The sequence below is a fragment of the Podarcis melisellensis genome, assembly GCF_964234715.1.
Source record: "Podarcis melisellensis genome assembly, chromosome: 17".
NCBI classification, from domain to species: Eukaryota; Metazoa; Chordata; class Lepidosauria; order Squamata; family Lacertidae; genus Podarcis; species Podarcis melisellensis.
Genome location: NC_138534.1, coordinates 15,657,050 through 15,680,000, shown reverse-complemented (window position 1 = coordinate 15,680,000; position 22,951 = coordinate 15,657,050). Strand labels below are relative to the sequence as shown.

General features: G+C 40.5%; 1 protein-coding gene across 3 annotated transcripts in view; it reads left to right on the top strand.

The window, feature by feature from the left end:
• Positions 1 to 22,951, top strand: part of CNTLN (centlein) — a 175,818-nt gene that overhangs the window by 68,429 nt on the left and 84,438 nt on the right. For all 3 annotated transcript variants that reach the window (XR_014163921.1, XM_081893798.1, XM_081893797.1), the window contains 3 exons: positions 2,305 to 2,430; positions 3,840 to 3,961; positions 8,967 to 9,092. Coding sequence is in view for 2 of the 3 variants with exons in the window: in XM_081893798.1 (XP_081749924.1) it covers positions 2,305 to 2,430; positions 3,840 to 3,961; positions 8,967 to 9,092 (374 nt within the window). In the remaining variant the exon portion in view is untranslated. The remainder of the gene's footprint in view (positions 1 to 2,304; positions 2,431 to 3,839; positions 3,962 to 8,966; positions 9,093 to 22,951) is intronic.

Here is a 22,951-nt window from a genome sequence, read left to right as displayed (position 1 = left end):
ACCCCCACCCCCCTGGAATCTTTTTTTGGTGTTGCCGCTGGAGGTAGCATCTGCCACAAGAGGCACCTGACAAGAGGACCTCTGCCATTGCTGCTGCTGCCTGAAAAAACCCGCAAATGGGGCAACAAATTAGGGGGCCATTCTTTGTCCCACACTGTAGTAATGTTTGAAGGGGCCCACTAGCTGTGGTATAACAGAATCTACTTAGTTATGCCATTCTAGCGACCCTTATAAACTATACAGTAGTTCTATTAGCAACCTTCTCCCCACTTCTGACCTGCTCCCGGAAAGCTTCTAGCATGGAACATTTGCACCTCATCGGGGGTTGCACCGACATCGACTCATTTTGTTGCGTCAACCTTTCTATGCTATTGAAGACTTCATAAATGTTCTTCAGAATTCTCTCCATTCCTGTGCTCTTTGGCCTGTGCAACCAGTTCATCTTGACTTACAGATGATGTACAGCAAAATGTGTTTTATAATCTGTTCGGCACCATCAATGTACATGGCACTTTACGGATCTTATTATAATAGCCTTTACAATGCTACAAGCATAAAAGTGTTCTTAAAGCTTTATATAGCGTAGCAATGCATTAGCGGCAAGAAACGCACTCTGCCAGAATAGTCAACCTGATGTCATCTGTTACCTTAAGTACAATTCTACGTAATTCCTACTGAAATGTGGATTGACTCACTGGAGTCAGAGAAAGGGTGGTGAGTTGGTGGTGCAGTTCTGCAACATCCACCTTGAACACTGCAGTTATTTTCCTGGAAGTGGCAAGGAAGATGCAAATGTTTGGAAGATGGAGAGTAGGCATTAGAGTTCAGCCCTGTTCACCAGGTGTCAGAGGGACCAGGGAAGCTGAGAAAACGTGAACAGTGGTCATAGAATATCAGGTTAGGAACAGCAAGAGAAATGCCTCTGCCATCCTAAGCCTTCAGTACAGGCAGATAAAGAAATCAATGTAACTTATTGTTTTGGTCTGTGGGCCAGTTCATACTCAACAGTTCTCGTGCAAGCACTCCTGGAGTGTTGGAGACAATACTAGGGTTGTGGCCTAGCAGTACTCATGTCCACAAGCCACTTGCCTTCACAGTGGCTCAAAAAAATAATAAGGCTGCAATTGCACAAATCCTGGCGATCAGGGATTCCACTTTGGCCCATGAGGCCATTTCCCCCAAACCACGTCCATCTGCTCTTCAGCTGATATCAAGGGAATGTCAGTTGATGGGTGAGAAAACAGAGTTTAAGTCTGCATTGGCTGCACAATCCTGTTCCCAGCAGGAAACAGGATTATGCAGCCAAGTAGCATACCTCCTCCTTCCTCAGATTATCCTTATAGTTGATGGGAAGCATATATTTAAATATGTTTTGCAAAGAGGTGTTCCACTACAGTCCGAGTCCTTATCCGTTTTGTGCAAAAACAAAGAACAGCAGAACCCTATTTCTTTTCCTTTGTGTCATTAAAAAACTGATGAATTTTGAAGGCACTGCAATTGCTCCTTGTTTTACAAAATAAAAGAATTGGAGAAGCTAAAGGAGCATTATATATCTTAGGCTGCTAAACTATTAAGTGCACTATAATGGTATTAAGATACTGCCCAGCCTTTTAACCAAAATTATCTAGGAATTCAGTGAAGTTGATCTGAATCTTTTGTGCCTTTTACATAAAGGCATATGACATGGTGCGAGCAAGAAGGTTGCCCAGTTTAAGTGCTATTTTCACACATCCTTTCTCCAGATTGCCGTAGAAAGCTGCACATAATATAAACACACACTCTTGTCTCTAGTTAGGCATATTATAGTTAATGACCATATGGTCATTATGGTATAAGATCTACTGTCTGTTGTATTTATATTCCTCAAGCATATTGTTCCTTCAACTTCACAGTGTGTTAAACTATTTCAAAGGGGGAAAAATCCTTTCCCTCTTGTTTCTGGTTGTCCTATCAAGTGTAACCTTGGACCCTTATAGAGCAATTAGATCAGCCTCTATCCCCTCCTTTGTAATGAGGTTTCTTGCATTTCTGAGTCTATAACCCTTTAGTCTTCCCTAATGGGACATCATTATTCTGAAAGAAACAATGTAAATGTAAATGAATATTCTCATTAACGAGTCACAGAGAAACCTTTAGTGGTAGCGCTGTGGTAATTCTGCTTGTTATTTCTCTGGTATTCCATGCAGGATTTTTTTCCTTTATAATTCATTATTAGTATTCAAAATTACTTGTTCTTTAATTTTGCATGTCTTTCATAATCCGGTGTTCCAACCAGTTCAACCATGTCCTTGTTTTATTCTCGAGGAACCACCTGTGAAACGTTCAAGGTCTCTGTCCCCAAAGAGCTTTTTGAAAGAGTCGGAGGAATTAAGAAGGCTTAAAATAGCTGAAAGAAAGATTGAAAACTTAGAAAAGACACTGCAGCTAAAGGTGAAAATTATTATTATTATTATTAGAATTAGCTTTCAGTTGGCATAGACAGAGGCAAACAGAAATCACAATGTCATTTTATAAAACCCAGCATACATAGCAATGCATACTGGAAATTGAAATAAACAAGATGTGTTTTTCATGGGCTTAAAGTTTTACCATTTTCACAGTCAGTCCTGTGCAACAAAAAAATTGGGAAAAAATGCAGCTACTTAAATAGAATTTGAATTAAGGATTGTGGGGCTGGATCCCTGCAAATCTATCTGTCCCCCCAGAGAGTTATATCCCCATGTCTGAAATGGCCATAAGAAGAGTCTCCTGGATCAGGCCAGTGGTCCATCTATTCCAGCATCCTGTTCTCACAGTGGCCAACCAGATGCTTGTGGGAGACCATCAAGCAGGCTTTTGGTTTCTAGCAACTGGTATTCAGAAGCTTTGCTGCCTCCAACTGTGGAGGACAGAGCCTAATCACTGAGGCTAGTAGTCTTTGATAGACCACTCCCTTCATGCATTTGTCTAATCTTTTAAAACCATCCAAGTTGGTGGCCATCATTACTTCCTTTGGGGGTTCCATAGTTAAACTATGCACTGGGTAAAAGCACAGCTTCAGGTTTTGGCTACTCTCATCGAAACAAAACCATGGAGCCAAGTGCTAAGAATCAATTATTTTTTGCAACGCACAGTTGATCTGTATTGGCTGTGTTACTAATAGGAAGGAACATGACTTGTTAGTCCCAGGAATACTGTACTCTGCATAGGACAACTTGAATTTTTCTGATGTCTTCTTTATCTCAAAGAGGCCACAGGTGCTTCGAGGATACAGTGAGGTTGTAATGAGTTGCTTCTTGTCAACCAGCTTCTGTAGTAATTAAACTATTGTGTTTGGTCCTAACTATTTTGAATATTTGTAAGAACGTTTGTGAAATAAATCCATTTCTAAGAATCTGTATTCCCAATTATTGTTTACAAAAACAAAAGAAACAAAACTATTCACTGGCTATGTTCTTTTATGTCTTCTAAATCTTCCAACGTCTAGCTCCACTGGATGTCCACGAGTTCTGGTATTTTGAGAGAGGGGGGAAAACTTTATCCATTTTCTCCATGTCATGCCAAGTTTATAATTGTATAAACTTCTGTCATCTCACCCCTTACTCGCCTTTTCTCTAAACTGAAAGTCCCAGACATTGCAACCTTTCTTTGTAGGGGAGTCTCTCCATCCCTTTGATCATTTGGTTGCCCATTTCTTTTTCCAACTCTAAATGCCATGGGTGTTTCTGTCACTGTGTATGAACATTGTGTTGTCGGTTGATCGTAAATAATAATAAAAAACTTAGCTCTGGCAGACTGCCATTTTAAGCGCTTGCATTTTACTCAGTTGTATCTTATCACGTCACCTTGGTATTATGCAGATCCAAGAAAACGATGAGCTGAGGCAAACCCATGAAAAGCGCAAAAAGAGGCTGCAGATGTTACAGACCAACTACAGAGCAGTAAAAAAGCAATTAAAACAATGGGAGGAAAGCTATAGCAAGTAAGTTACACAGCTCATTAAAAACCATTATATGTATTAAATCTGAGTGTAACTTTTGCTGCTTAGGTGTTCTAGAAAAGAAGTAGATTAAAGCAGGGGAAAGATAATTTCCTGATACTGTTGGTCTTTATTGCACAGGCTCATATGAGTAAATGTTACTGTATAAACAAGTGGCATAAACTGGAATTCCATTTAAGTTTAGATCCCATTATAAGTTTCACGAATGAACAGAGCCACTAATTACTTCTGTTGTGACTGGTCACTGTCCTTTCCTTGTACCTGTGTTTTGTGGGCATTTAATTCCATTGTTTATATATCGCTTTTTTCCTCTATCCATGAAGAAAGGAGGAAGAAGGCTGTGCATATGCTTGGGGAGAGGGCATGAGCAAAGGCTCAGACAAGTAATGCCAAACCACCCCTTTGTTTTTGCTGCAATGAACTTAACACAGTATGACTACTTTCTCTAAGTTGTCAAATGGTTTGTTTCACCTCTCCTAAAATCCTTAATTAATGAGTTTACAGTAGGGGATATTCAACTAACTTTACTCAGTGTAGAATATCACCCATTGTTTTAATTGTTTGTTTACATGTAGATTTCATTGTACACTCCAAATAATTCTGCATAGCATGCAATAATCATTATAAACACCTGAAACATTTATTAATATATGCAGTTATACTCCAGTTTTACCGTTAGGTCACATGGTATAAGGTCTATGAGCAATGGGCAAGAACAGCTTAAATTTTAAATTATGGGCAACTTAAGCAGGTCCATAGCTTGGTGACCAGGAGTGCCTATTTACAGCTATGGCCCCTTTGGACAGATATTACATAGCCAATGTTCTCCATGCTCTGATAACTTCCAGATTAGATTATTGCAGCATTCTGCACATAGGGCTACCATTGAAGACAACAGTTCCAAAACACAGCAGTCAGATAACTGGTTGGGGTTCCAGCTCTAATTTGAATAACCCCCGTTTTAAAACAGCTGCACTGATTGCCGGTTCGTTTCTGGCCCCAATTCAAGGTGCTCATGTTAGTAGATATTTGCCATAAATGACTTGGGCCCCAAATTTCTGAAAGTGAGCCTCCTTCCTTACCGACCCTCTTGAGTGTTATGGTCAGTGGGGGGGGGGGGGGTTCTCTTGGTAGCTCCACAATTAATTTGCACAGATTGCATTGTTAATTCAACACCAGAATGTGTTGCTAATTAATCATTTATGCTTATAAGTTATAGGGAAGAAGATGATCAATTCATAAACCCAGATTAAGCAATGGTAGTGAAAATAACAGTAAAACTAATTGAGATTCTGCTACTTCTTTGAATGGGTTTTTAGGAATAACTCTGAATCAAGGCCATGTATTGATTTCTTCAGGGGCCTTTGCTAGTTTTTCTATTCCCCGTAGATAGCTGTTGTGTGCCTGGGTTTATTAAAAGAAATGAAATGACCACCTTTTCTGCTTCCATTATTTCCCTCCCCCTGCCCTAACCAAATGGGGGCTCTAGGTATGTTGAACTGGTACAAAAAACCACACACAACGATATTTTATTTTCTGTTTTAAGATGTGGAGCACTCTGAAACACTTGGGTTCATTTACCAAATTAAATAAAAGCAGTTTTTGTTGAGCCATTTAGCCCAGAATCACAACCACATAGGGATGGTGTTCAATGAACACAGCAAATTAGCATGGATGTTCCTCTCCCTGGAAAAGCCCCAGTTTTCAGTAAGAGGAGTTTTGATATGTTGGTTGAATATTCCTCTTCCACTGGGATAATGAATAAATTTAATGTTATAAACTTGTCATCTGTGCATAGGGTTTGTAGTATCACTGAGCAAAGAACTTTCTGGACAATTAAAAACCCCCTCAAATATTTATTTTAGGACCACAGTTATGCTAGCCCTGATTCAATATCAGGATACCCTTGGATCTACAGGTATAGGGTGGTATACAAATTAAATTATTATTATTATTATTATTAAATAATAATAATAATAATAATAATAATAATAATAATAATAATAATAATACATATTATTATCATGCCTGGTTTCCCACATGCTGCAGGGAATAGCAATTATATTATCTTAAATCAGGAGGCATATGCTCTGAGCAGTACATTACTGGAAAGGCTTTGGATGGCTAAACTGTGAAAAAAAATTGTTTTTGAAATAACATTGTATAGGGACATAGGAAGTGGTCGTATACCAAAGCCAACCATTGGCCCTTGTAGCTCAGTGCTGGCTTCAACGGATAGCTCTGACTTTCCCATTTCGGATAGCTCCTTCCCAGACCCGTTCAGAGATCTGGACTGAACCTGGAACCTTTTGAATGCTAAACATGTGCCATGCAACTGAGCCACAGGTCTCCTCATTATTGTGGAGAGAGGAGGAGAGACTTTTAAGTGGTTGCATTTCTTGAATATTTAAAGGGTTTCTTGATTCCTCATGTATAAGGGGAGGCATAGCTTATAAAGAGGGTTTTTGCAGTCTTAAAAAAAAAAATCAAAATCAAATATAAGCTTCTGGCAAGGGAAAGAGTTGTGTCATTTATCACAATCCTTTAGGTGTCCAAAGCAGATGCACAAACACATTCCACAAAGTAGTATTGACTGCTAGAAATAACATTTTCTGATAAAGAAAATGCTGCTATTTGAAAATGTGAGGCCGTTGGAACCAACACACTTTCCTACGGAATGGTGACTGTACGCAATTATTCTGAAGTAAATTAGTAATCAGGAATGGCTCTGGTTGCATAGAAGGCGAATCCAAAGGATGCCAAGAATCGTTCCATACACACTGGTTTTTGTTCAGGGGAGGTGTGAGGCACTTTCCATACTCATGTCAGTGTTTGGGGCAGCTCCGTGCTTCCCATCCCCTTTATGTGCCTGAAGCTCAGCATTGTTTTGAATGGGAAATTCTTGCAAGGAGCTCCTTGTATGCAGCAGAGCACCCACAGAACATTGGATCAAGCTGAATATTTCTATTTAAAATATAAAAGATGTTTTGTTAACTTGCAAGGTCACTTTGAGAGAAGTGATTCTAAGACATAATTAGACCAGGACTTTGTCAAACCTGATGCAAAAGGGAAGATTACAAACCATCACAACCATACCTTACCTGAGACACAAGAAATCCAACCAGAGTTGCAGGAACAAAGGAATCTCATGTTCCTTGAATTCGCCTTGTGGCTTTTACAGGGACATCAAAGGGCAGCATGTGAGTAAAGCATTGTACTACCCTAGAACTCATTCTCAGAAGTCATTCTGCTTGGCATTATCGCACACAGTAAACTGTCCTTCTGGTGTAAATGAAAATATAGGGCATTGCATGCACTTTTAAAACCTATGCATTGTTCATATATAATTTTAATGGAGAACATTTGTTCTATAAGTTTATTATTTTTAGAAGGCTTTTTATTTTTCTAAAAATTAAATGATTTTAATTTACAATTTATAATGGTTAGAAATAGGTATAATAATAGGAATAATAATCTCATAAAACTAATAATAAATCAATGATACCTTAACAGATGGTATTCAAAATTCAAATATTAATGTATAAATATATGAATAATATAGATGACATAGATATTTTTCAGGAACATGTGCAAATACATCTGAATTGGCTTATAATTTGATTCAGTTGCTTGGTTCTCTTCCTATCACTGTTAATATGACCTCTATTTATGTCCTTTCTTCTGTTACAGTTTTTGCACACTATTGCCTATCAAATGTTTCCCCATACCACTTTGTTATTTCAATTTGGTTTTGCACTTATGACTCACCATAGTCAGCAAGGTTGTTTATGCAAGGCATAAATTAGAGGGGTTTTCTCCTCTTGTCTGCTGATTATTTGTCTTTTTCTGTCCACACTCTGTGGGATCATGCTCAAACCTCCCCAAACACAGCAGAATGGGAATGTAAATTGAACATGCAGTAAGGTCATAAGCAGCATTCTCTTGGGAGGAAAGTGGACAATGTCATATGTCAGTTCTTGCCACAAAGCCTTTCATGTAATGTTTGTGTTGTGGCATGCTTATGAATCACATCTCCAAATTTCTTCCGAAGAAAGGCAGTAGAATCCCAAGCTTAGTTGTAGTGTCTTGTACAACAGCAACATTCTCTTCAAATGCAATTGATTTACTCTCTCCAAACAGAAAACTGGCACTATGTGGATTTACATAGTTTTATGTTAGTAACAACCCTGGGGCAGGGGTAGGTTTGTCTGAAAGGCTTGGATGTATCCAAGGCCACCCAGTGTGTCTCTTGGCTAAGCAGAGCCCTGATCTGAGTTTACCAGAATTCTGTGCTTTGACTATCAGCCAGTTGGATTGTGGAGCACAATGAGTTAAGAAAAGAGGTTTCATGTATGCCTGTGATGTCATGAATCTTTGTGCAGGAAGTTGTAGACTTCATCGCTATGGTGGTTTTGGGACTACAGAGGCCTGACAGTGGGCTTGTAACTGGCACCGCTAATGTCGAAGCACCATTTGCGGGAACCAGCGTCTCCATATGAGGGCTGTGTATGAAAACACCATGGTTTGTGAAGTTCTGATTGTCTGAAAAGGAACTGGCAAGATCATGAAGAAGAGCTTCCTCCTTCTTGTCTTTTTGTGTTGATATATGCTTAGCTACTTCCTTCAGATCGAGTGTTTGTGCTACTTAAGGATCAGTTGACACTGGGTGCTGGGAGAATTGGTGGCTCCTCACCTTTCTCTGAGACCATGTCTGACATCTCTACCTTTCACTTTCTCCCTGCTGACTGTGCAAACGAAGGCGAACGTTGCAGTTTGACACACACCATTTCTGAACTCTAGTGCCACATCAGCAGTTTATCCTTCTGAAATTAGTTAACGGGAATTTCAGTTTCTTGACGTGAAAATTTAGGGGCTATGTTTCAGTAATGCCATTACATGTCAAGTGTTGGGACATTACACTTTTCACGGACATTTAGAATCGTTTATTTTATAGATTTTGTTGTTGTCATTGTTTGTTTAAATACAGGCCTGGAAGTGGTAAAAATGGAGCAGAGCGTTCTCATCCCCGGCAGCTGTGTCAAGAAGATTCTGATGCTGTGTGGAATGAGCTGGCGTATTTCAAAAAGGAACACAAAAAGCTATTGATTGAAAAGTGAGTTTCTTTCTTTTTAAAATACATATACATTGAGAAACATGCTCCTAGTTTGCTAAATATTCTTCTCGTTGGGGTTTGAAGGCTACACGAAGGAATTCCTTTCAAATACCAAAATTAAATCATCTTCGTCTCCTAGAAAGAGAGAGGAAAGCACCATCCTCCTCCCACCCCTCCTTTTAAATCAGTGACAACAAGTTTGCTAGCACTAACAGAAACTGTATTACATGATCTAGGGATTGTGTTAATTAATGTGGCTCTCATCTGTTGGAGGTGTCGCTCTTCATTAGCCTGTATTTTACACACTGCCGTGCTTCATTTTTGGAATGAGGTGGTGAGGGGATAACCTAGCCAGCCATCCTTGTTTGATCTCCTTGATACATACGCAATGCAGAATGCCTCAGCTCTCTTGGTTCCCTGCCCTGTCCTGCTAATCCCAGCTGAGCTCATTATGGTGTAGCCTTGCTGCTACTCTTGGAGCCAGAGCTGTCCAAGCTAATTACTGGTAGCAGCAGAGCTGCCTGTTAAGGGTCTGGAGTGGATCTGCTAACATGGTCCTTCGTAGTGACCTGCGAAAGGCATGAGGGAGTTGCTCTCTTTCTTGCCATGCACAGCCTGTCCTTTGGGTTTAGTACTGATCCCTTCACACAGCTCTTTTAGCTGTGGTAAGTGTAAAACTTGGAGAAGGAATTCTTACTTTAGAAAACATACAGTTTGCCTCTTTGATCTTATAATTCATAGACTATTACACTCACCCTGGTAAAGTAAGAGCATTTCCCTTTCATACTAGAAAAAAGGGAGTTGGTAGGGATTGCATAATTATTCTTTTAATTATGTTTTAAAATGTCTTTTGTCAAGTTGATTTTGTTGTTTAGCATTGAGTGTGTTTAAAACTCTGAACGTTTCCCCCCCTGTTCTTTTGAGACTTCAGCAAATTTGTCAGAAGTGTGCCTGCATTGATAGAACATCTAGAATATTATCTTGGCAGTAAAATGCTGAAGGGCTTACCTTTAAAAGTTCACTGTTGGAACTACAAAAATACTGCTGTATCCATAGCACAAGCTATTTTTGGTTCTGTCTGTGTTGGCCACTTAACAATATATATATGACACTATGATCGCTCGGATAATGATTTTCTGACACATTTACTGGCATCATAGGTTTTTGTATCATCACATACAGATAGTAGCATATGGGATTCTACCATAGAATTTCTGAAAGCTGGAGATCTTCTTTACAATTTTTTTACTGCATCTTACAATGTTTTAGAATTCTGATTCTACGCCATTGTTCCAAGCACTAGATCCTACACTGGCCAGTTGCATTTCAGCATTATTCTGACATCTTAGGAAAACGCTATGGGAAGAAACATAGGCAGTGCTTTTTCCGGAAAGATTGTCATGTTAGTTGGTTGCAGCAAATATAACAGGGGTTTGTATCTAACAATCAAACAATTTCCTGCTCCGAACAACTTCCATGAGTGCAACCAAACTTCCCCATCCTCTCCTCCTCTCCCTTAAAGTTGAACACATTTATTATGTCAAACGCTTTCACAGACATCAGTTGACTTCATCAGATTCAGGGTTATCCTGTCTTATGAGGTTTGCATGGTTGGGAGAAGGAGAAACATAAACACTGAGATCACAAAAGAAACGAAGTGAAATAAAATGCAAAAAAGTACAGATGGTGCTAATTGCATTATCAACAGTGGCCATTTGCAAAAAAATACAATAATACAAAAAAATATTGATGACTCTGTTTTGGGAGGCCAATTAACATAGTGTAGTGTTGTAAAAACCTGTTCCAGTTCAATCCACATTTGAGCTTCCTTGTAACATTGGTCTTCAAGGAAAAAGCAATATTAAATGGACTGGGGTTTGTTAAGGATAGAATACTGGAAGAAATAAATAAAGCTTAAAAGACTTATACAAAGTTCTGATTATGAACTGTTCTGTGATAGATTTGCAAAAAAGGAGCTGCTCATTTTTCAAATGCTTTATCTCCAAAGTCATCGAATCTACCTCTGATTTGTAGCAAATGCTGTTCAGTGACAAGGAAGATCATAAATTGACTGGTCCTACTGGTCTTTTTCTTACGTTTCCTGTGAAGGCTTCAAGTGATAAAGTCATGTTCTTAGAACATCAGTATCACCAGCAGAAAAATTGGGTAAGATGTAAGACGGTACCAGTCTTCTCTGATGTACATATTACATCAGTAATGTTTTTAGTCAATGGCATCTGCTGATAGTTTGTATTTAAAAAGTTGCCTATCTCTGCTAGAGAGTCAGCTGAAGGGGGAGGGGGGAGAACACAATAAAGATCATTTTCTAAAATAAAGATATTGGGAGGTGACAGGCAAATGTTTTCCCCTTTGCTCTAACAACAGGCGCTTACTGGTCTACATTTGCAGTTAGTACAGATGCCCAATTCATTAATTGTAGCACTGTGTCCAATATGTCTCAGTACCAGGCATGGTTATCTAAGTATTCTATGACTAAATGGTCAACTAATGTTCCTTAAAGGCTCCCCACCCCCACAGATTTTATATAGCTTGTCTTGTTAGTTCTTGTATGGAATGTAAAGAATTGATCAGGTACGCTGTTTGTGATAAAGCCCCCTATCGCATGCATCCTGTGATGATTCACATTCCAGGGAAAGAAACTACTATGCAGGACACACTCAGCAGACCTTTAACACAACACATGGCAAAATAGTAATTAATTAAGATAGAGCATTTGTACCCCAGTCTTCAGCTAAATCACCTCCCAAGGGGGCTTACACACAAGCAATTAAAACAAGGCAGTCTCTGCCTGCATGCTTACATTCTAAAAGGCATCACACACATACACAGACACACACAGACACGACAAGGAGGAAAGAGCAGAAAAAGGTACACTCAGGCACCAGTTCTTAAAGTTAAATAGTAGCTCTTAAATTGACCAAGTGGAATGGAAAACAGTTTAGGAGGTGCTGAGCTGATGGAAGGAGCTCTCCTTCTTTCATCTTATTGGTAGTGTTTGGCTGATGACCTGTTCAGATGCATGGACCTCTTTATTTGTTTCATACTGTTGTGAGCTGTTCTGGGAGCAAAAGTTTAGCAATGGGATATAAATATGATCATGTGCAGGAGGACAGGAGATGATTTTTAAAAAGGCATTCTAATGGGGAAGTGGCCAGGAGTTCCACTGTGTGCCTCTGAAACATTTATTCTACCGGGGGTAAAAAGATGAAATTGTCATATTTATTCCTCTCTCCATTTTAGCAAAAGCAATTATTGTAGCAGCCTTTCTTTGATTACTTCAAACTAAGGCTTGTTGTAGGTTAACTGTATAGCACAGAGTGCACTCTCTGCTTTAGATGGGGTAGCGGTTGAAACAGATCCATCAACACAGGGGTACAGCAAACATCAACCTCATCTCAAGAGACAAGGATCTTCCTGTGGCTCTGGATTTAAAGAATCCAATTCCACCTTTTGCCTCCAGAGAAACAGTGGCGTAGCGTGGGTTGTCAGCACCTGGGGCAAGGCAAGTAATTTGCGCCCCCAACCCGTGGATTTGCGCCCCCTAACCCTAACCCCCAGATGTTGCCCCCGGTGCAGCCGCCCCCCCTGCACCCCCCACGCTACGCCACTGCAGAGAAAATCTATTGGATGCTATTTTGTAGATGCAAAGATGGTGGCAAAGATGTTTCCTTCAGTTGCTGACACTTATGCCACAGATACATATTTTAAAAAACACTACGGCAGTTAGCGTAGCCACTAGCTCTTCTGAAAAAGAACTGTGAGCTGCAATAGAAGAAGAAGAAGAAGAAGAAGAAGAAGAAGAAGAAGAAGAAGAAGAAGAAGAAGAAGAAGAAGAAGAAGAATTGTCAATAGCTACTAGGAATTTGGTTACATTCGCAGAGTAGCCATGCACACACGATCATGAGTAAAGTATTTCATCTCCTTTTCTTACCAGGTAGAGGGGATGTCAGTGTATTAATGTAATCTGCATCAAAAGCTTTGTCCTTGATCACTCATGAAAGAAAAGCCCTTAATTTGCTGATCCCACACTTATGACTGCTTCCACACTTCTTTGGGATTATGCTTCTACATGGGACTTGATGCTCTTATTGGGCTAATTGATTGTACCTTCCTTGGCATCCAAACCCACGTCTTTTCTTCCCTAATTTGAGACATAAGTGCAGGTGAACTAAAGTACATTTTATGCTGAATATCTTTACAGCCACTTTTTTTTTTAAAAAAGCACATCTATTCTAAGAACTATACTTTAGATGTTCTTCTCGAGAGTTTTGTATAAATCCTCATGTCTACAACAATTTTAAATGAACTGTACAGTGTACACCGTCTTCAGACCAGTTGCACCACTTTCGTCGGCATCTGTAGTCTCCATCCCTCCTTTATTAACAATTTTAGCAAAGCAAGCAGAAAGAACAGAGAAAGAGGTAGGCAATGTGGGGAAACCCATTAGCTCACATTAAAAAATACAATAAGTATTGATACAGCCATCTTAATTTAAACATATAAATTGATATGTGTCAAATAAATGTCCAGATAGGTATCCACATGAAGCTGACATTTATAAGAAATGTGTTCAAATGTGGCAAAGGCGGTGAGGTCCTCAGACCCTTGCATGGCGGGTATTTACCTTTCCATGCGCAACGTATAACTCTCTTAGCAACTATAAAAGGGTTCATGAAATACCCTTTGGTTGTCCTTCCATTAATCCCCATACTGGAATAATGTAGTTTAAAAGTACATGAAAGATCAAGGATTTCACCAGGACAACATTAATATGGATAACAACTTCAGACCAAAATGAATATATCACTGGACATTCTCACATCATATGCCACAATGAGGCATTATTATTACTATCATTTAACAATATTTATGTACTACTTGATTTTTTTTTACAAGAAATATTAAAATTATCAACAAGAAGTGTTAAAAGCAAGTAATTTTAATTATCGTTTTTTAAAAAAATGTATCGGCAGACTACAGGTTTTTAGCCGGCGAATAAAGTCAAAGTTGTGATTGGCAAATGATCTTTTTGGCCAATGCACAAACGTTATGAATGACTAGAGCTGCCTTTTCTGCCTTTGTCTCATTGCTGCCCAGCTCAGACACTGTGCATTGGTTGATGGTGTGTCTATGTTTGCAGCATGCAACTTGAGTGATTTTATGGCTTTCAGCAGCAGCAGGTGTGCCTGCCTCCTCTGTTGTACACATCTAGCATGAACACAGCTGCAGCAGAATTATAGTTTATGATGCCCTTAAAAGTGTTGATGGTGTGTTTTATTTATAATTTTTATTTATTTATTAGATTTATACCCGTCACCTTCCTATAAAGGACCCCAGAGCTACTGAACAGGGCAATTTATTTGTCTGATACATAGCCTGTTCTGAATCTGGTTTCTTCCAGTATCCTGTTCCTGTACTTACTTTTCTGGAAGTAAGGCTGCAGTCTCAATCCTATTTACCTTGGAGTAAACCCCATTGAGTTCAATATGGCTTACTTTGAGTAGACATGTTTAGCATTGTGATGTACAGTGGTGGGACTTGCTTTGGACTAGCTGTAGGATTGTGTTGCTAAAATCTCTCATCCTATTTTTAAAAAGCAGTTAGGCAGGTCTGGGGCAGATGGGGAAAAAGGTTGCCGTGGGCACAGAAACTGTCACGGGCTAGGTCCCTGTGCCACAATTTATACACTACCTTTATTTATTATATATTTATTTCATAAAATTTATACACTGCTTGGTTGTAAAAAAAAACCCCTAACAATTCAAAAGTGCTTCACAGAAGAAATGAAATGAACAGCTGCCTAAAACATATCAAAAAATTAACAGCAGCGATAAACTAAAAACAGAATAAAACACACACCAACACTGCACATTTGAGTGTGAGGTAGGATGAGTTGAGACTTTTCATCGGAATGAGAAAAGGCCTGGGTGAACTAACTCTTGGTCTCTTGTCTCTAATTGGGTCATTTTTCTTGCAGCTATTCTTCCAAGAGCACATACCAGGGAAATAGCACAAGAATTTAACATTAAGTGGCCATATCAATGCCTTGTTTCCGTAATTAGAATTCTGTCAACATCCTTTCTGTGTTAGCTTGTTGTGGCCTCTCCTCCTCCTCTTACCTTCCAGGCATTTATAGAAGCCCATTTAGTTAAGCAGCGTTTTGAAGAAAGGCTGCTACAGATGAGACTGGAATTTTTATTTGGGGGGGGGGGGAATGTGATGTGGAAAGGGAGCGGCTATTTTATTGGATCTTCTGGCTGGTGATCAATATGAGAGATGTTTGGGAGCCAGAGAAGGAGAACCGCTGCTGCTCTGATTGATTTTGTAATTTTATTGTGCTTTTAGATTTGCCAAAGGTTCTCGAGGGCCTGGAAGGGATGTGTCTCCTATGAAAAAGTTTATGTACAAATGAGGCAATGATTATCTAAATAAGGTGTTTTACAGAGGTTAATAGAGATAGGCCTGTTACATTAAATTATTTTTAATAATGCTGACTGTTATTAAAAATTAAGGTGTTCTGAGCTTCAGTCACTTTCCCTCTATGCAGGTCCTTAAGTGGATTAATACCTACATGCTGCCCAATAACCTCCTTTCTCAAATTGAAATAATGAGGAGGAATGTAATACTCCTCGCATACAATTTGTGGTTGGGAGAACTTATTAATATGATTTATCACTGACTAACTCACTCAAAGGGAGTCAAGGTTTATTTTTATGGCAGAGAGAAGGCAGCGATAAAATGCAAACTCCCTTCTTCCCTTTTGTTTTTCTGTTAGGACTGAACCCAGGCTTAATTCAGAAGCTACCTTTGCAACATGGGAGTTGCTTGAGTAGCATGGTCCCCTCCAACATTGCTCTGGTGATGCAACAGGCGGGCAGTTGGGATGGCAGAATTGCTTTCTATGCTGTCATCTTCCCAAGCCACACAGATATGTTTGAAGGGACTCCCAAGAGCCAATTAACCCTAGGAATGGCAGATTAAAATGTGCTTATTTATTTACTTACAGTATATATAGGCTACTCTTTGTTCAGCATTTTAAATCCAAGAGCTGAGAACAAAGTACCAAAGGTAAACGGTGTGTGTGTGTGTGTGTGTGTGTGTGTGTGTGTGTGGAGGGACAATATGTAAAAACCACAAAATCCTATAAACACTTTCAATAAACAGCAAATTAGTATTCTGTCATCATAAGGTAATGAGGACAATTAAAAGATGCGGTTTAACCAAATAACCAGATAAAACACAACATTTTGTTGCCAGTTTTGGACAAGTCATACTTTGCAGTGGTACCTTGGATCTCAAACGTAATCCATTCCGAGAGTCCATTCGATTCCCGAAACCGTTTGAAAACCAAGGCGCGGCTTCCGATTGGCTGCAGGAGCTTCCTACATTCAAGCGGAAGCTGTGTCAGATGTTCGGCTTCTGAAAAATGTTCGCAAACTGGAACACGTACTTCCGGGTTTGCAGCGTTGTGGGAGCCGATTTGTTCGGCAACTAAGCCGTTCGGGAACCAAGGTTCCACTGTACATTTGAAACAAATGGGACTTGCAACAAAATGTTACTTTGTATGTCAAACGCTAGCAGAAGTGCTCTTATTTAGGGTGCCAGCCGGCTATTCCCTCCCTGTGATACTAATCAGCTATAATAGGCTCAGGCGTGCCAATTCACTCTCACTCTTCAGTGTTTCACTTCCAGCTGACACTCGAGAAATCCTTTAAGGAATCGGAGCACAGAGTGTGGTGGTGCTGGAAGGAGGAGTGCACAAGCTCAGGGTTTACTCGTGTAATAATAATAATAATAATAATAATTTATTATTTGTACCCCGCCCATCTGGTTGGGTTTCCCCAGCCACTCTGGGTGGCTTCCAACAAAGATAAAAGATACACTGAAATGTCACACATTAAAAGCTTCCCTGAACAGGGCTGCCTTCAGATGTCTTCTGAATGTCAGGTAGATGTTTATCGCTTTGACATCTGATGGGAGGGCGTTCCACAGGGCGGGCGCCACTACCAAGAAGGCCCTCTGCCTGGTTCCCTGTAACCTGGCCTCTCGCAGTGAGGGAACCGCCAGAAGGCCCTCGGAGCTGGACCTCAGTGTCCGGGCAGAACGATGGGGGAGGAGACGCTCCTTCAGATATACTGGACCGAGGCCGTTTAGGGCTTTAACGTTCAGCACCAACACTTTGAATTGTGCTCGGAAACGTACTGGGAGCCAATGTAGGTCTTTCAAGACCGGTGTTATATGGTCTCGGCGGCTGCTCCCAGTCACCAGTCTAGCTGCCGCATTCTGGATTAGTTGTAGTTTCCGGGTCACCTTCAAAGGTAGCCCCACGTAGAGCGCATTGCAGTAGTCCAAGCGGGAGATAACCAGAGCATGTACCACTCTGGCGAGACAGTCTGCAGGCAGATAGGGTCTCAGCCTACGTACCAGATGGAGCTGGTACACAGCTGCCCTGGATACAGATTTGACCTGTAATGCCCAACCATAGTTTACTGCTGCTGCGAACTGACCCAGTTCACAACTGTGAACATGCAAATGTTTCTTGGTCATTAATTGGGGGAAAATATATCCAGGAAAGACATTAAGAATTCATACAGATGCACACCCAGGCACCATTTGTTTCTATGATATACCTTATTTGGGCATTTCAACCATCTGGAACTTGATGTGCTTGCAGTGGCTGTTCACCTAACCCTGGTTGGAAGATCCAGAAAATGTTGAACAGCTATCCTTGGCTAGCTGATAGTTATCAAACTGCAATCACTTTCAGATAGTCCAAATTGGCCAAGGAATTCAATAAATCATTCTCTGTAGCACGAACATGACTAAAATGTAAGTAATGCTTGTACTTCTCTCTCTTTTTTTTGCTTTACACTCTTTTGGCAGCCTTATCCCCCAATGTATGTAATGGTTTTTTGCTTTCTCACACAGGCTAGATCAAACACCTGCTCCAAGATTTGCTCTCGCCTCCCAAAGCTGTCAGTTGACACACAAATATACAGACCTTTTGAAAGAGCATATCTTGCCCTTATTGCAAGCAGATGTACCTGAATCTTAACATTGAAGGAGCAAAGGGAAAACTTTTGTCATACTAGTATTTGACTGCTTAAGAAGTCAGATCTGGTTCAAGCTTATTTCAGATCTTGCAACTTTAAAGACTGGCAGGGTGGGGATATTGGCGAAGTAGAATAAGAGAACATTGAGCCATGTTGTTTTCTTCAGCCTTAATTTATGACATCTGTATTGACAGCAGAATTAAAGGGCAGGTTTTTTAGCAGTTTTACAGGGATTCGTTGAGGAAAAAATGGTGTTAGGTTTCCTTTTTCTTAATAACAAAAAACAGCTTTATTTCCCTAGTAACACTCCTATATTCACATAATAGCATTCCTCACAGCAAGTGAAAGAATATTTCTGGTTCATTGGGTCATAATGAAAATCACTTTAGTATGACGATTGTTCTGGTTTATGCAACTAAGTGGTAATGCTATGAGCCACTAGGCTGACACCATAGTATTTAAAGTAATGTGTTGTGGGGTCTTTGCTTTTCCATCAAGGGGCATAAAGAAATTATGTTGCGCCACAGCAAGTCACGTACCAACATGAATCGTGCTATTTATTTGTGAAGAGGCAGCTATTGGCCATGCTCCTCAGTGCTTCCAGCCCCTCATGCTACCTGAAAAATAAATAAATAAAAGCTGCCCATCAGCCTTTCATGTTTTTTCAGTTACTATCAGGTAGCACAAACAGATTATTGATAGGGCTGGGCAATCTATCACTATATCATCCAAAACCAGTTAGAGGTTATATCATGATATCAGTTTCATAATTTTGACCTGGCAATATATCACAAATCATGGTGTGAGGGATGCAAAAATCACCAAGTGGGAAAAAGCGTGAAGCCAACCAATGCCTCTACCAAGCTCCATCCTTATTTCAGACAATATGATATATCAGTATATCATGATGTTTAGCTGGTGATCTATCACGACGTTGAAAGCCAGATATCGCCCAGCCCTAGTTAATGAGTTCCTAGTGAACCAATTGTTATTGGCTGTGCTATGGTGGCTATGTTATACAAAGGACTAATGTTGAAAGGGAGGAGGAACAGGGCCAGTTAGAAGCATTGAACAGGAACCTTCAGCTTTGTATGAGTAGACCAGCAGTGGCATAAATTCTGTCTAGGATTAACAGTAGTCACATTCATCTTTTTAAATGCAGTTTTTATTAAGTATTTTTTCATGCTTTTATCCCGTGTTTGAGAAGCATTGAAAGAACAGGTAGCAGTTTACAGGATAAAGGATCAGTGTTATCAACATCATTTGTACATGGGAAGCATTTATGGCTACCAAGCCCCTCCCCTCAAACAATGTCTAAATGTACAAGATTCTGCAGCAGGTGATTATGGGTAGTCTCCAGACTTGATTACTGCAGTCTGTTTTATGTGGGGATACCTTTGCTCTGCCCTGGAAGCTCCAGCTGATACAGAATGTTGCGGCTCAGTTGCAGACAGGTGCAGGTTTTCGACAGCTCGCTGCAGGATCGGCATTGCCTGCCTGTATGCTGTCAGACCAGGATATGCAATAAGAGTGCAATAAATACAATCAATCAAAACAATATAAAACAAGGTAAAAGGTAAAGGGACCCCTGACCATTAGGTCCAGTCGTGGCCGAGTCTGGGGTTGTGGCGCTCATCTCGCTTTATCGGCCGAGGGAGCCGGCGTACAGCTTCCGGGTCATGTGGCCAGCATGTCTAAGCCGCTTCTGGCGAACGAGAGCAGCGCACAGAAACGCCGTTTGCCTCCCCACCGGAGCGGTACCTATTTATCTACTTGCACTTTGACGTGCTTTCGAACTGCTAGGTGGGCAGGATCAGGAACCGAGCAACGGGAGCTCACCCCGTCGCAGTGATTCGAACCGCCGACCTTCTGATCGGCAAGTCCTAGGCTCTGTGGTTTAACCCACAGCGCCACCCATGTCCCTAATATAAAACTATTTATAATATAAAAAATGCAAAACCACAAAATACCCACTGGTCACGCTGGGTATGTGCTCATGAGCTGCACTGGTGCTCTCTTTGCAGACGCAGCTGCCCAGCATTCCACTTCTGATTTGGAAGGCAAATTAAGTTCCCGCCCCATCTGCTCCGCACTCTCGCCTGCGAGCAAGCCCATCGCAACCCATCACCCACAAGGAGTCTCCTCACCCTCCTCACTCCTCAAGCTAGTACCAGTGAATAAAGCCGTGAACAATGTGGTAGCGTGGTATATTAATGAGCACCTCACCCCCTGTAGGTCACATAGATCCCTGAGATAATCAGAGGCCCAGGTTCTTAAGGTGCCTAATGCCCCCAGAAATTAAATTTCTCTAAGCTTGCTCAGAAGAGAGCATTGAGCGCAGTAGCCCCTGCATTATGGAACACTCTCCCAGTGGAGATGAGGCAGACGCCAGCGTTGTATGGATTTCGACGTGCTGCGAAAGCATTTTTATATTTCAGCCAACCTTTCCAGAATGTTAATTTTATCCAGTCACTTTTAATATTCTGCTGTTTTATTTTATGATGCGAGTTATTTTATATTTTATTTAAATCGCTTAGAAATCTATGAATACGGGTGATTCATAAATACTTTAAATAAATAGTAAAAGATCAGTGACATTCAGAAGCAGAAGCATATATCTATACTTTTGGGGAACTAACTTCTTAATAGTGGAATTATCTACATGTGTATCAGAAGGATATCATACAATAGGAAAAGTAGATTTTTCCATGTTTTTGCAATTCTGACTGGGGGTGTCCTACACTACAGCTGTTTTCCATATTTTGGCAAGCTGGACAAATATGCATGGAATGCCATTTTAATTACAGCACACCCCTTTGGACTTTTCTTCTGCCAAACATTACATAACTATATATTTGAAAATCCATTAAGATTTTTAATGAAAATCAAGGACTCATAGAATTGTAGCATTGTAAGGGACCCCAAGAGTCATCTAGTTCAATCCTTTGCAATGCAGCTAAATCTCAGCTAAAGCACCCATGACAGATCACCAAATCTTTGCTTAAAAACCTCCAAGGAAGGAGAGTCCACCACCTCTCAAGGGAATCTGTTCCACTGTCGAACAGCTCTTGCTGTCAGAAAGTTCTTCCTGGTATTTAGTCAAAATCTACTTTCTTGTAACTTGAATCCATTAGTTTGGGTCCTAGCCTCTGGAGCAGGAGAAAACAAGCTTGCTCCATCCTTCATGGGACAGCCTTGATGCTTTTGAATTATGGTGCTGGAGGAGAGTCCCATGGACTGCAAGAAGATCAAACCGATCCATTCTGAAAGAAATCAGCCCTGAGTGCTCACTGGAAGGACAGGTCCTGAAGCTGAGGCTCCAATACTTTGGCCACCTCATGAGAAGAGAAGACTCCCTGGAAAAGACCCTGATGTTGGGAAAGATGGAGGGCACAAGGAGAAGGGGACGACAGAGGACAAGATGGTTGGACAGTGTTCTCGAAGCTACCAGCATGAGTTTGACCAAACTGCGGGAGGCAGTGGAAGACAGGAGTGCCTGGCGTGATCTGGTCCATGGGGTCACGAAGAGTCAGACATGACTAAACAACTAAACAAAATCATATCTCCTCTCAGTCTTCTCTTTACCAGGCTAAAAATACTCAGTTCCCTCAACTGTACCTCATAAGGCTTGGTTTCCAGACCCTTGATCATCTTGGTCACCCTCCTTTGCACACATTTTCAGCTTGCCAATAATCTTCTTAAATTGTAGTGTGCAGAATTGGACACATTATTCCAGTTATGGTCTGACCAAGGCAGAACAGAGCAGTACTATTACTTCCCTCTTGACTTAAACTTGTAGCCTACTAAAATCCCTTATCATTTGTACTGCTGGCAGTCCCGGTGTCCTCCATCTTATATTTGTGCAGCTGATTTTCCTGCTTAAGTGCAGAACCTTACATTTGTCGCTATAGAGATTCATTTTCTTAGATTTGGCCCTGATTTCCAATCTGTTAATGTCCTATTGAATCCTGATTTTTACAATGTTTTTCAGGCAAAAATGGGTGGCTGCAAAGCTTCAATTATCGTGTTTCGCAGGGCTGAAGATTTTTATTTTGGTGGAAGTCAAACCCTCCTCACTGAAGGGTTGTTTCGCACAAAATGCAGGGGAAAACGAGTTTACCACTAAATGTATTCTTAAATGAGACGTGCAGCCAATTCTAGCTTCCTGTATGATTTTGTTTGAAAGATTGTTTGAAAATTTATGTACTCTCCTTCATCCAAAGGGTCAGCAATTATGTGTAGTAAAATATCTTACAGACGGCTTTTTTTTTTTCAGCCGGAGCCTACAGGAGCTCAGTTCTGGCACCTCTCAGGTGGGCACCATTGCCATTATAAGAGAATTAGAGAGGTGTTCATGGTGAGCTCCGGCACCTCTTTTTCTAGAGAAATAGCACTGCTTACAGCATATAGTGTACATTGATCCTCACAGTTGTCACCTGGTCCAAGAAAATGCAAAATGAAATGAAATAAAATCTATTTCATAAGGATGGATCATAGAGAAGTTGTGAGGAGTGATCTAAAAAGTTTTCTGATGGATCCTACTGGAATTGCTTATGTGCTTCAGGTGCTTTGTGTATAAGATTTTACATAAATGCCTCTGGTTATTGCATGTATCCCCGGTACCTTGCCTAAGGTCATGATAATTGGTTAATCTGTAATCATTATGATGTCTTCATAAAGACAATTATTCTGTTTCCTACTTATTTGTAATTTTTTTAGGCTGAAATTTTGAGTCCCCACCCCACCCCCCAGTTTTCTGTGTCCTGGATTAATTTAGCTAAATGC